The sequence below is a fragment of the Rhinopithecus roxellana genome, chromosome 9 (genome assembly GCF_007565055.1).
Source record: "Rhinopithecus roxellana isolate Shanxi Qingling chromosome 9, ASM756505v1, whole genome shotgun sequence".
Classification (NCBI taxonomy): Eukaryota; Metazoa; Chordata; class Mammalia; order Primates; family Cercopithecidae; genus Rhinopithecus; species Rhinopithecus roxellana.
The window spans coordinates 109,053,943-109,066,116 of record NC_044557.1 but is presented as its reverse complement, the minus strand read 5'-3'; the positions used below and the strand labels follow the sequence as shown (position 1 = coordinate 109,066,116).

The following is a 12,174-nucleotide window of genomic DNA, read 5'->3' as shown; positions in this document are numbered from 1 at the left end:
CATCATGGGTATGACATCCAGTCGTCATCATTAGCATCATCTACTTCATCCTCTAGGGGACCTCCCACTAGCTAAGAATACAGCCGAGACTCACCCTCTTTGTCTGTTTCTGGGTTGACCCCCTCTGAGAGCCCTGGGTGATGGACGGCCCCACAGTGGCCACCCCTTCTGTGTGGGCCTCCCCGTTTCCTCCTCCAGCCTCTCAGCTGCAGGGGTGGGGACAAGATTCACTTTGCTCTTTGTGTACTGGGCAGAGCCGTGCCAGGGACGGGTGGGGACAGTTGCCCAGCTGCCCCAGCCACCTCCCTACCCCCACTGCTTCCCTGCCCCCAAGTTGGCATGGGGAGGGCAGCTAAATGTGTGGCAGCAAGTAGACATCAAAGGGCAGGGGCATCCCTGGCTGGGAGAACACGACTTAAGCTCAGACCAGAGAATCCCCTGCTGGCAGAGTCTGGGGACAGCTGGGGAAGCATCTTAAAGCCAGTGGTCTCGGTTCCCTGGACTGGTGTGGAAAGAGCACAAGACTAGAAGCCCAGGCAGCTTACAGCCAGGCTCCCCTTGCCCCGTGCCTATGAGCTCTTAGGACAGTCATCCTCCGCTACGGGGGAGCTAACGTGGTATAGAGCAGCAGTCTTCAAGCTTTTTGGTTTCAGGACCCCTTAACACTCTCAAAAAGTATTGAAGACCCCAAAGAGCTTTTGTTTATGTGGGATATGTCTGTTGACATTTATTGAGAAATTACATATTTAGTTACATATGAATTTAAAATATCAGTAATAAACCCATTATATGTTATGATATAAATCACATTTTTAATGGAAAAACTATTTTACAAAGCAAAAATAAAATTAGAAAGTGTCACTCCTTTACAGTTTTAGAAATCTTTTAAATTTGGAACTTCATAGAAGTGAAAAGGGCAAATCATGTCTTAACAATATTAGGAAAATTGTTTTTACCTCAGAGACAGAGGAGGCCCAGGGCTACACTTGGAAGAACGCTGCATGGAAGGACAACCGTGAACGTTGAAGTTGGGCACAGTGGGCGGAAATCCCTGCTGATACATTTTTCTTCTGGTGCGACAGGCCTCACTTTTCTTGTCTGTAAAAGGGAATTACTATCACCTGCCTCAAACTATTGAGAGGATTAAGTAGGGAAAGTACAGAACACTCTAGATAGCAAACTTAGCCAGCCTCTTTTTGGGGGGCCTCAGTTTCCTCATTTGTTAGACAAAGGGCTGGATTGAAAAATATCTAAAGCGCTCCCCAGCTTCAACAGGCTGTGGTTGAGCAGTGAGAAATGTTCCAGAATTCCACACAGTCCCACTCCAGCTCCAGAGGCTGCGTTTCCCTTTTCAGCTCATGCTGACACAAAGGTACATTCTGTTCAGCGGCGCGTGGAAAAACATGTGAATTCAGTTAGAAGCGCACTTCAGACTCCTCCAGGACGCCCTTGTTCTTCTAATCTTGCATGCTAACTTAGATATGCGTCTGTCACTCACGACATGCCCATGATGCTGCCTAGGGGATGTGTCCCCCCCATGCAAAGAAATCCAGGTACACAGAAGCACAGATATCCCTAACCGCGAAGCGCCTCCACAAGGCAGGGTGTGCATGTGCCTGTGCAGAGACAGGTGAGCCCCGGCGCGCACGGTCGTGCCCAGCACACGAAGGCACAAGTACAAGCTCACACGCATGCACTCACGCGCAGCCACACACGCGGATGGCCCCAGAGACCGCCCGGGAGGGCACACAGCGGCCACTCCTCCCCTTCGGTGACTCCCAGACTCGGGCCTCCCACCGCCGCCCCGCGCGCGCCCCCGCCGCCCGCGCCGCAGTCCGCATCCACCCCGCGCGGTCAGCCCCGGCTGCGGCTCCAGCTCCGCGCTTCTCTCCCGAGCCGGATCGCGGGAGCGAGCAGGGGAGGGGACCGCAGCCGGCGCCCGAGGGCAAGAAGAGTCTGCAGGCGGGCCCCTGGCTGCGGCAGCAGCTGCCGGTGGCCGGGAGGTGCCAGCCCGCGCGGGGTGGCCCAGCCGCGGGAGCGGTGGGGCGGGGTCCGCGGCTGCCGGCCCCAGGGAGAGCTCGCGGGCAGCATGGCGGGGCTGCGGGCCAGGCGGGGCCCGGTGCCGGGGCTGCTGGCGCTCTCCGCGCTCGGCTTCTGCCTCATGCTGCAAGTCAGCGCTAAGAGGCCCCCCAAGACGCCCCCCTGCCCGCCCAGCTGCTCCTGCACCAGGGACACCGCCTTCTGCGTGGATTCAAAGGCAGTGCCCAGGAACCTGCCCTCGGAGGTCATCTCCCTGTGAGTGTCCAGCCCCGGCCTTGGGGGTGGGGAGGGAGAGGAGGCCGAGGACAGCTCTGGGAGAGGACAGGAGAACCCTCGCTCCCCCTCTTCAGAGTGTGGGGACCAGGGGGGCTGCAGGGGTCCTCAGGGCTGGAGAGTCCAGGCACCAGTCGGGTAGGGAGTTCTGCAGCTTTGCAGCCTCAGCGGCCATGGGTGGGGAAAGCAGGAGTTCACCACCAAGAATGAATCATCACCACCACCTACTGTGTGCTGGGCTCCAGACCTGGGCCGGGGGGGTTGCTTACACGAGCATGTGGACCCCTGCCTGTGATGTCACACCAAGGGCAGGAGAGTGGCAGCCAGGGCAGGTGGGAATGAGCTGTGCCCTCCCAGCATCCTGGCATGGGGCACACGCTTGCCACTGACCTAGCCACTTGGCACCCAGTCCGGCCAGCCTGTCACTTGCAACAGCCAGCCTCTGGGGCTTCCCTTGTCTGTGGGACCAGAGAGGTTGTGAAGTCCTTGGGGACCAGGATGTCAGCCCCCACCCCCATGCCCCATCTTTCAACAGCACCCAGCCCATTGTGGGTGTTTGGATGATGATGGTAACGGTGTGGGTGATGGAACCTTTTCTTGCGTGAGAGGGAAGCTGAGCCTGGGGCCATGGGTGCCCCAAGAGGCAATAGGGGAGGACCGTGGTGAAGGCAGGCAGTGAGTTTGGGAAGAGAAGGGAAAGACACAGGTGGGGGCCAAGGTCGGTGAAATGGGGCGTTTCCAGGGCAAGTGAGTACAAAAGCCTCGGCCCTCCGTGTTCACCTCTCCCTGCCTCAGCACAGCCCCTGCAGACCCCACAGTACTGACTCGGGTGTCCCCGCAGGACCCTGGTGAATGCTGCCTTCTCAGAGATCCAGGATGGAGCGTTCTCCCACCTCCCGCTGCTGCAGTTCTTGTATGGATAGGGCCTTGTGGAAGGGTTGGGGGAGCTGTGGGGAGGGTAGCAGGGAACAGATCCTGGGCTGGGGAGAGGGAGAGTGGACAGAAGCAGCCTCTGGAGACAAAGATGCAGGTGTCCCTTGCGTTTGTTCTGATAGGATGTACCCAAAAGGTGGGGCAGCCTGGAGTCAGGGGAGTCGGGGCAGCAGGAGGACAGCTAGGGATGGCACAGAGAAGCCAAGCACGGGGGATCTGGGGATGGGCTTGGTGCCTCTGGAGACCCAAGAGAACTGGGTGCGATAACCTGGGCTAGTGCCTAAGGTGGGTACTGTGGGACCATCTTAGAGACAGGTGACCCCAGGAATCACGGATCCCAGAAAGAGCTGGGGGCTGAAAGAAAGGGATGGCAGGAGTGTCTCCAACTCTACAAGATGCCGTCCATGAGGGACAGTTGTCCATGATGGGCTGGAGTAGGACAGAATGAGGGTGGGGGAGAGGGAGAGGAGATGCCACTGGGGAGGGCCAGGAGCTGGCTTGACAAGAGAACTCTGCCTCCGCCCATGTTTAGGAGCCAACAGGGACCCTGGGAGCTTCTGGGGCCAGAACAGGCTCCTGCCTGGCCTTGTTGCCCAGGTGGCCCAGGGATTCCCTATGGGCAGCCAGGTCTTGGGGAAGCCCAGGGCTGAGGCAGTGGGTTGGGGGTTGGGGCAGCAGGCACACCCTTGGAAGCTCTAATTCCACCTTTGTCTCTGCAGGTTACTCAACTCCAACAAGTTTACACTGATTGGAGACAATGCCTTCACAGGACTGTCGCACCTGCAGTATCTGTGTGTGGGAGGGAAAGGGGCAATGGGAAAGAACAAGGGAGGGGGACCCCAGGCCTGGGAGGCGGAGGGACTGGGTAGGGATTGGATGAGAATGCCATGGGAGGGGGAGGTGATGGGAGGTGAGAGCCCTTGCATCCCATGATGGCAGGACCCGAGCAGAAGGTCGTTTCATTCGTTTTGCCTCTACCCTACCTGATGTCCTATCCCTATGGCTTGATGATGCCAGACTCCATTTGGAAACCTGTCTTGGGGACATGGGCTGAAATCTAGGCTGGGGCATAGGGTGAGTGCTGCTGGGGGTCTGGCATCCTGTGTGACCACTGAGGCAAGTTCCCGCTTTCCCCAGCTTCATTGAGAACAATGACATCTGGACACTATCCAAGTTCACCTTCCGAGGACTTAAGTCCTTGACTCACCTGTGAGTACGTCACACATATCCACATTGTACCAAAGCCCCACCTCTCCTGTGGCCTTTGGCCTTGGTCATGATCTTCAGATGACCTGGGGGTCTCTCTTGCAGCTCGCTGGCCAACAATAACCTGCAGACACTGCCCAGAGACATCTTTCGGCCCCTGGACATCCTGAATGACTTGTAAGGCCCAAGTCCTACCTCTTCCAACAGTGCCACAGAGGGTGCATCCCTGGAGGGAGTGATGTGGGAGTCAGAACTGGGATGGTCGTAAGGTCTTGAAAAGCTGGGAGGGCTTGGGTCCGGGGGCCCCCGAGAAGGTGAGGAGGTGGAGTTAGATATAGATGGTAGCCTTACAAATTGGATTTTTCCTCAAAGTGCGCCTGAGACACCATGTGTGTATGTTTTTTTGTTTGTTAGTTTTGTTTTATGGTGTTTTTTTTGTTTTTTTTTTTTTTTTTTTTTTTTTTTTGAGATGGAGTCTAGCTCTGTCGCCCAGGCTGGAGTGCAGTGGTGCGATCTCGGCTCACTGCAAGCTCCGCCTCCCGGGTTCACGCCATTCTCCTGCCTCAGCCTCCCGAGTAGCTGGGACTACAGGTGCCCGCCACCGCGCCCGGCTAATTTTTTTTATTTTTAGTAGAGACGGGGTTTCCCTGTGGTCTCGATCTCCTGACCTCGTGATCCGCCAGCCTCGGCCTCCCAAAGTGCTGGGATTACAGGCGTGAGCCACCGCGCCCAGCCGGTATTTTTTTTTTAGATGGAGTCTCACTCTGTCACCCAGGCTGGAGTACAGTGGCACAATCTTGGCTCACTGCAACCTGCACCTCTTGGGTTCAAGTGATTCACCCTCAGCCTTCTGAGTAGCTGGGACTACAGGCGCCCGCCACCACACCTGGGTAATTTTTTGTATTTTTAGTAGAGACGGGGTTTCACCATGTTGGCCAGGCTGGTCTCAAACTCCTAACCTTGTGATCTGCCAACCTCGGCCTCTCGAAGTGCTGGGATTACAGGCAGTGAGCCACCATGCCCGGCCAAAAATGTGCTTTTCAAGGCTGGGTATGGTGGCTCATGCTTGTAATCCCAGCACTTTGGGAGGCCAAGGAGGGCGAATCACCTGAGGTCAGGAGTTTCAGACCAGCCTGGCCAACATGGTGAAACCCCATCTGTACTAAAAATACAATAATTATCTGGGTGTGGTGGCAGGTGCCTGTAATCTGGGCTACTTGGAAGGTTGAGGCAGGAGAATCACTTGAACCTGGGAGGCAGATGTTGCAGTAAGTCAAGATCGTGCCATTGCACTCCAGCCTGGGCAACAAAAGCAAAACTCAGTCTCAAAAAATTAAAACAAAAACAAAAAACAAAAAAATGCACTTTTTAAAAAAAATTTATTTTTTTTTAGACAGAGTCTTGCTCTGTCACCCAGGCTGGAGTGCAGTAGTGCCATCTCAGGTCACGGCAACCTCTGTCTCTCGGGTTCAAGTAATTCTGCTTCAGCTTCCCGAGTAGCTAGGATTACAGGCATACACCACCACACCCGGCTAATACTTGTATTTTTAATAGAGACGGAGTGTCTCCATGTTGGTCAGGCTAGTCTTGAACTCTCGACCTCAGGTGACCCGCTCGCCTCTGCCTCCCAAAGTGCTGGGATTACAGGCGTGAGCCACTGTGCCCGGCCAACATGTGCTTTTTTTTTTTTTTTTTTTTTTTTTTGAGACAGAGTCTTGCTCTGTTGCCCAGGCTGGAGTGCAATGGGGTGATCTCCGCTCACTGCAATCTCTGCCTCCCGGGTTCAAGCAATTCTCCTGCCTCAGCCTCCCAAGTAGCTGGGACCACAGGTGTGTGCCACCACACCTGAGTAATTTTTGTATTTTTAGTAGAGATGGGATTTCACCATGTTGGCCAGGTTGGTCTCAAACTCTTGACCTTGCGATCCACCCACCTCAGCCTCCCAAAGTGCTGGGATTACAGGTGTGAGCCACCACGCCCAGCCTGTGCTTTTTAAATTTATATTTGATTGGACTCCACATTAAAGTCCAATCAGGGGGAGGAGAGTTTGAAAGTTTTGAGTAAGTAGTATATAGCATATAGTAGTATATAGCATAGCCACACTCATTTATCATTATTTATAAGAAAATAAAAGCCTTGGAATGTGGGAAGCTTAGAGGAGCAGGGATGCAACGTACTGCTGTTCAGGTTGCATACTGCAAAAGCCAACCTGGCCAAAAAGGTCAACAAGGGCTGAAACTGACTCCATATTCTGCTGGCCAAGCCTGTGTCTATGGGGCTGCATCCAGCCAGAGGAAAACTTTTCTCTAATCAATACGAAGATGCATGTGAAAGACTCGCAGCAGCCTTGACCAGCTCTATTTCTGAAAACCTGGAGGGCCTGGGTGGGCAGAGCCCTGAGAGCCTGTCTCTCTCTGTGCCTTCCCCCTCTGCCCTCATGATGTAGGGACCTGCGGGGCAACTCACTCAACTGCGACTGCAAGGTGAAGTGGTTGGTGGAGTGGCTGGCACACACCAACACCACGGTGGCGCCCATCTACTGCGCCAGCCCTCCCCGCTTCCAGGAGCACAAGGTGCAGGACCTGCCGCTGCGGGAGTTCGACTGCATCACTACGGGTAGGAGGTGCCCCTGCCTTGGGTGTCAGTCCACATCTACCCCAAGGCAGCTTTACAGGTGTGAAACCCCCCCCACCCTGCCCCACGACACCCAGTGGCAGCAGTAAAGCAACCACCGTCACCCAAGCAGCCCTTCCCTTCTCCCTCTGGTCTTCAGTAACACACCTCTCATCTTGCAGATTTCGTGCTGTACCAGACCCTGTCCTTCCCAGCAGTGTCAGCTGAGCCCTTTCTCTACTCCAGTGACCTCTATTTGGCTCTGGCCCAGCCAGGTGTCAGTGCCTGCACCATCCTGAAGTGGGACTATGTCGAGCGGCAGCTTCGAGACTATGACAGAATCCCAGGTACCTGGTTCTGCTGGCCCTTGCCAGGGGGAGGGGGGAGTGGACTCCGTCATTCAACCCCATTGAGTTCCTGTAGGTAGAGGAATAGATGAGACATACCCTCTGCCCACAAGAACTTTCCAGTCTTTGGGAGGAGGCCAATATATACACAGATAACATCCATATGATAGGCAGGTGTTAAGAGGGAGATATGAACACGATGCTCTAGCAGCACAAAGGACAAGCCTACCCTGGGCAATCAGGGAAGGCTTCCTGGTGGAGGGGGAATACCTAAGCTGAGTCTTGAAGGAGAGAGGAAAGGGAGGACTCAGAGGTGATCCCCAGGTTTCTGGCTTACATAATTAGATGGACTGGGAAATGAGGAGGAGACAGGAGTGACTATTGAGCAGTTTTGGATCTACTGAGTTTGAACTGAGTCTTGAAAGCTGAAGGAGACTTAGCTAGGAGCAAAAAAAGTGGAAAGAGTGTTTTGGCAGAGGGAACAGCATGAACAAAGTCAAGGAGGTGTGCAATAACTTAGTATGTGACTGTGTGTATGTGTGCAAATCATAAGCAGCTTGTATGACAAGGGATAAGGTTCAAGGTGGGGAGTGGCAACCAGATATTCATGCGTACCAGCTCATTGACAGGGTTTAGGCAGAATGTGTGATCCAGTCTGCATTTTAGAAAGCTTCTTGCATGGAAAAAGGCTAGGTGTGGGGCCAGACATGAGGGCAGAACAGCAGGGGGATATGTGCCTGTCTGCTAGAGGGGTGCTGGAGCCTGGATACAAGACAGTAGCAGTGGGGATGGAGGGAGATATTTAGAAAGGAGGGTTAAACTGACACCAGATAAAATAGAAAACTTACATTGCCCTGTCTCCATTAAGGAACTTGAAGTCAGTATTAAAGAAAAAAACAAAAACAAAACACCTTCCCCTAAAAAAACCTCCTGGCCCAGAGAGCTCCCCTGGTGAACGCTATCAAACATTTAAGGAGGAACTAACACCAATCTACATACACACTATTAGAAAGTAGAAGGGAAGGCTGTCGGGACTTGAGGACTGATCAGGGAAGGGTGAGTGGAGGAGAGAAGGGTGTTAGGGATGACTGCCAGGTTTCTGGATTGGGAGACTAGTGGAGCCACAGCTGAAATCAAGAACAGAGGAGGAGGACGGCAGGCTCAGTGATCGGTATGGAGCTCAATTGTGAGTTGTGAGTCGTGACTGAGTTTGAGGTGCTTGTGTGGGTGTGTGGGCTAGGAGAGTCTGAGGGAGGATTAGGAGCTGGGGTGTGGCATGGGGATCATTAGCATCTGGGCAGGGCAGACCAAGCTCCAAAGAAGGGATTTAGGCAGTGACTGCCAGAGCCTGAGGCTCTACACAAATTTCTCTTGGGGGAAAGGTGGGGTTGTAGTGAGAAGGAAAGAGGGGTGAATTGGGGATGTCAAAGTGGAGATGCTGGGCAGCAGCCGAAGACCCCAGGACAGGTGAGCAGTGTGTGGTTTGATGTGCCTGGTGCCTGAGAAGGGCTCCGATGAAGCTGATTGTGAGTACAGGTGCCCATGGGCATGCATTCTTGTACATAAAAGCCCTTTCAAAAGTGAGAACTCTTGGGAGGATGTGTTCTCATGCGCTGTGATGCAAACAGCAAGGTGTCTTGGGTATACTTAAGATTCCTCTCCCCTCTGTGGATCCACTCAAATTCTTCCTCCCTTCCCTGCCTGGCCACTGCCAGTGTGGTAGCTTTGGGCAAGTCACTTGCTCTATCTGAGCCTCAGTTTCTTTCTGTGTGAAACGGACAAAATCACAGGGTCCTTTCCAGAGTGATGAATTCCTCATCGACGTTAACATGTGCTTACATTCAGCACAGTGACTGCACACAATACAAATTCAATAACTGACATTACGGTTAAGCAACGAGTCACTATCAAGGGACACCTATTTTGTGCTGTATCAGCTTATATTTGAACCCTAGGGGTATAGGCAGAACAAGGGTGATACTAAAACTGGTTATTAGCTGTGAAACAACTGGAAAGCATTGAGCGCTCAGTGGATGAACTTCAGTGTGGGTGGAATGGTATAGCGCAGAGTCTTAGTCCTGGCCCAAGGTTGGAAGGGACTGGCCTTCTCCAAGGGGGTGGGATGGAGTGGGAGCTGCCAGCCTGCCTGATGCTGCCTGCCCCTGTCCTGGCACAGCCCCCTCTGCAGTGCACTGCAAGCCGATGGTGGTGGACAGCCAGCTGTATGTGGTCGTGGCCCAGCTGTTTGGCGGCTCTTACATTTACCACTGGGATCCCAACACCACGCGCTTCACAAAGCTGCAGGACATCGACCCACAGCGTGTGCGCAAGCCTAATGACCTAGAAGCCTTCCGTATCGACGGCGACTGGTACTTTGCCGTGGCCGACAGCTCCAAGGCAGGCGCCACCAGCCTCTACCGCTGGCACCAGAATGGCTTCTACTCCCACCAGGCGCTGCACCCCTGGCACCGTGACACCGACCTGGAGTTTGTGGATGGCGAGGGCAAGCCACGGCTGATTGTGTCCAGCAGCTCCCAGGCACCGGTCATCTATCAGTGGAGTCGCACCCAGAAGCAGTTTGTGGCCCAGGGTGAGGTGACTCAGGTACCTGATGCCCAAGCTGTGAAACACTTTCGTGCCGGCCGCGACAGTTACCTGTGCCTCAGCCGTTACATCGGTGACTCCAAGATCCTGCGCTGGGAGGGTTCCCGCTTCTCGGAGGTGCAGGCCCTGCCCTCCCGGGGCTCACTGGCCCTGCAGCCCTTCCTTGTGGGTGGCCGCCGCTACCTGGCGCTGGGCAGCGATTTCTCCTTCACCCAGATCTACCAGTGGGATGAAGGACGACAGAAGTTTGTACGGTTCCAGGAGCTGGCTGTGCAGGCTCCTCGGGCCTTTTGCTACATGCCTGCTGGGGATGCCCAGCTACTCCTGGCCCCCAGTTTCAAGGGACAGACGCTGGTTTATAGACACATTGTGGTGGATCTCAGTGCCTAGGGGGGTGCCGAGGCCTCTGGGCTCCTCAGGGTGGCCACTGGAGGATGGGTGGGGGCCTCTGTGAGCACCACGTGTGCCCGTGTGAAGACGCGAGGCCAGCCTACATCCATGCCCTTGCATCTGCACATGCCCAGTGTGCAGGCACACCCCATGGACTGGCCCAGGAGTACATGCATCATCACTGCAATCAGCATGAACACCAGGCACCCCTGGGACACCTAGCGCCCAGTTCCTGTGACCCCAACCATAGCCCCCCCTCCTCTGCAGCCTTCCCCACATTCTGCGCCCTGTCTTATGCATATGAGTGGTGCAGGGTGCTGGGAGCGAGGGGGCCGCATCCTCCTGTCCTTGTGCTTCTCCTCCTACCCCTGTGGTCTTTCCTGTTGGTGCTCCAGGCATTGTTTACCTGCTCTTGCTCCCCACTGTAGCCCACAGCCATATCTGTCATGCTTCCCCAGGGGCACTCACCCCTGCCCCAACCTGTCTGCATGCTCACATGGACGCGGACAGACACACTCAGTTACACACTCACACGCCCGGTCTGCACTCGGTGTCTGTCTGTAAACATGTCAGGACACGTGTGCATACAAGCAGATTCAGCACTGCCTACCAGGCTCTCCTGTTACCTTGCCTCTCTGCTTGGAGGGGGCCCCCTTTGCTCACCCCCAGCGTGCCCCCCCCGGAACTGATAAGGATGAGAATGGTGGTGCCAGCTTCTGAGGGCCTGCTTGGCCTCCTGGGGGCAAAGCCCCTCTGCCCGAAGCAATAACAACAGCAGCAAAAGCGGCCCCGGGGAGCTGCCAGGGGTGTCTGTCTCTGTTCTCCTTCTCATTTCCTTCATGGCCCTGAATCCCAGCTCACCCATGGATGGAAGACCCCCCCCCCTCAACTGAAAGCCTTTCTGCCTTCCTTCCTGTGGCTGTTGCTTTCTCAGGCTTGGACTGTCCCCTGGTTCACCCTGTCTTTGGGATGTGGCCCCCGAGCTGGGCAGGCTTCTTGGGTGGATTAGAGAGCTGGCCGAGCTACAAGAGCTGGCTGAGCTACCTGCAAGGGTGCCCACAGTGGAGCTTGGCCTGAGGGCATGTTGTAGCCCTGGCCCCCCCAGTCCACAGAGGCCCCCAGGAACACTGCCTTTCAGTGGACAGGGTGGGGACTGGTGGGAGGGGCCCCACGAGCCTAGCTTCTGCTGCCCTCTGCTGTCTGCTGAGATGCCAAGCTAGTGGAGAGGGAGTGGGCTGGGGTGGCCCTGCCCTGTGCCCAAATGGTGTGATGCTCCTTGTGGCAGGATACCAGGGTACTGGGGGGCAATGCTATGATTCACTTGCTTCAAATAAAAAGCTCCCTCCCCATAACCGGCTCTCGGGTGTCATCAAAATGTTTCATTGAAAACGGAGCCTGGCCCTGCCTGCCCTGCCACCCACGGGGAGCCTGGCAATGGCTTCCAGACCTTCTTCCTCCTGGCTCCCTTCTTTCTGAGACGTGGGCATCCCCAAGGTCAGCTGGGGCTGGGGTCAGGAGTTCCCAGGGATGACACTCTGGTGCTGGCGTGATGAGTCTCCAGCACCTGGGGCTGACTCACAGCTAGTGTTCCTTCCTGGAGATTACAGTCCGGGCACCCACGAAGACTTGAGTCTGTCCTGCTGTCAGGCCAACTCCAACCAGCGGGGCTGAGGATGATCTCAGCAGTCCCTCTTCTTTTATCCCGATCCCTGTTCCTCCACTGGGCAAATGTCTGTCATTGCCACCACATCCACCCAGATGAGACCTG

The 12,174-nt window shown here is 55.2% G+C and overlaps 1 protein-coding gene across 1 annotated transcript; it reads left to right on the top strand.

Moving 5' to 3' along the window:
• The first annotated feature begins 1,813 nt into the window (after positions 1-1,813).
• LGI3 (leucine rich repeat LGI family member 3) lies at positions 1,814-11,763 on the top strand. Its single transcript, XM_010365353.2, has 8 exons — positions 1,814-2,295; positions 3,155-3,226; positions 3,966-4,037; positions 4,384-4,455; positions 4,558-4,629; positions 6,899-7,068; positions 7,248-7,412; positions 9,589-11,763. The coding sequence occupies exons 1-8, from the start codon at positions 2,090-2,092 to the stop codon at positions 10,404-10,406; spliced, it is 1,647 nt and encodes a 548-aa protein (XP_010363655.1). The 5' UTR covers positions 1,814-2,089; the 3' UTR covers positions 10,407-11,763.
• The last annotated feature ends 411 nt before the right edge of the window (positions 11,764-12,174 follow it).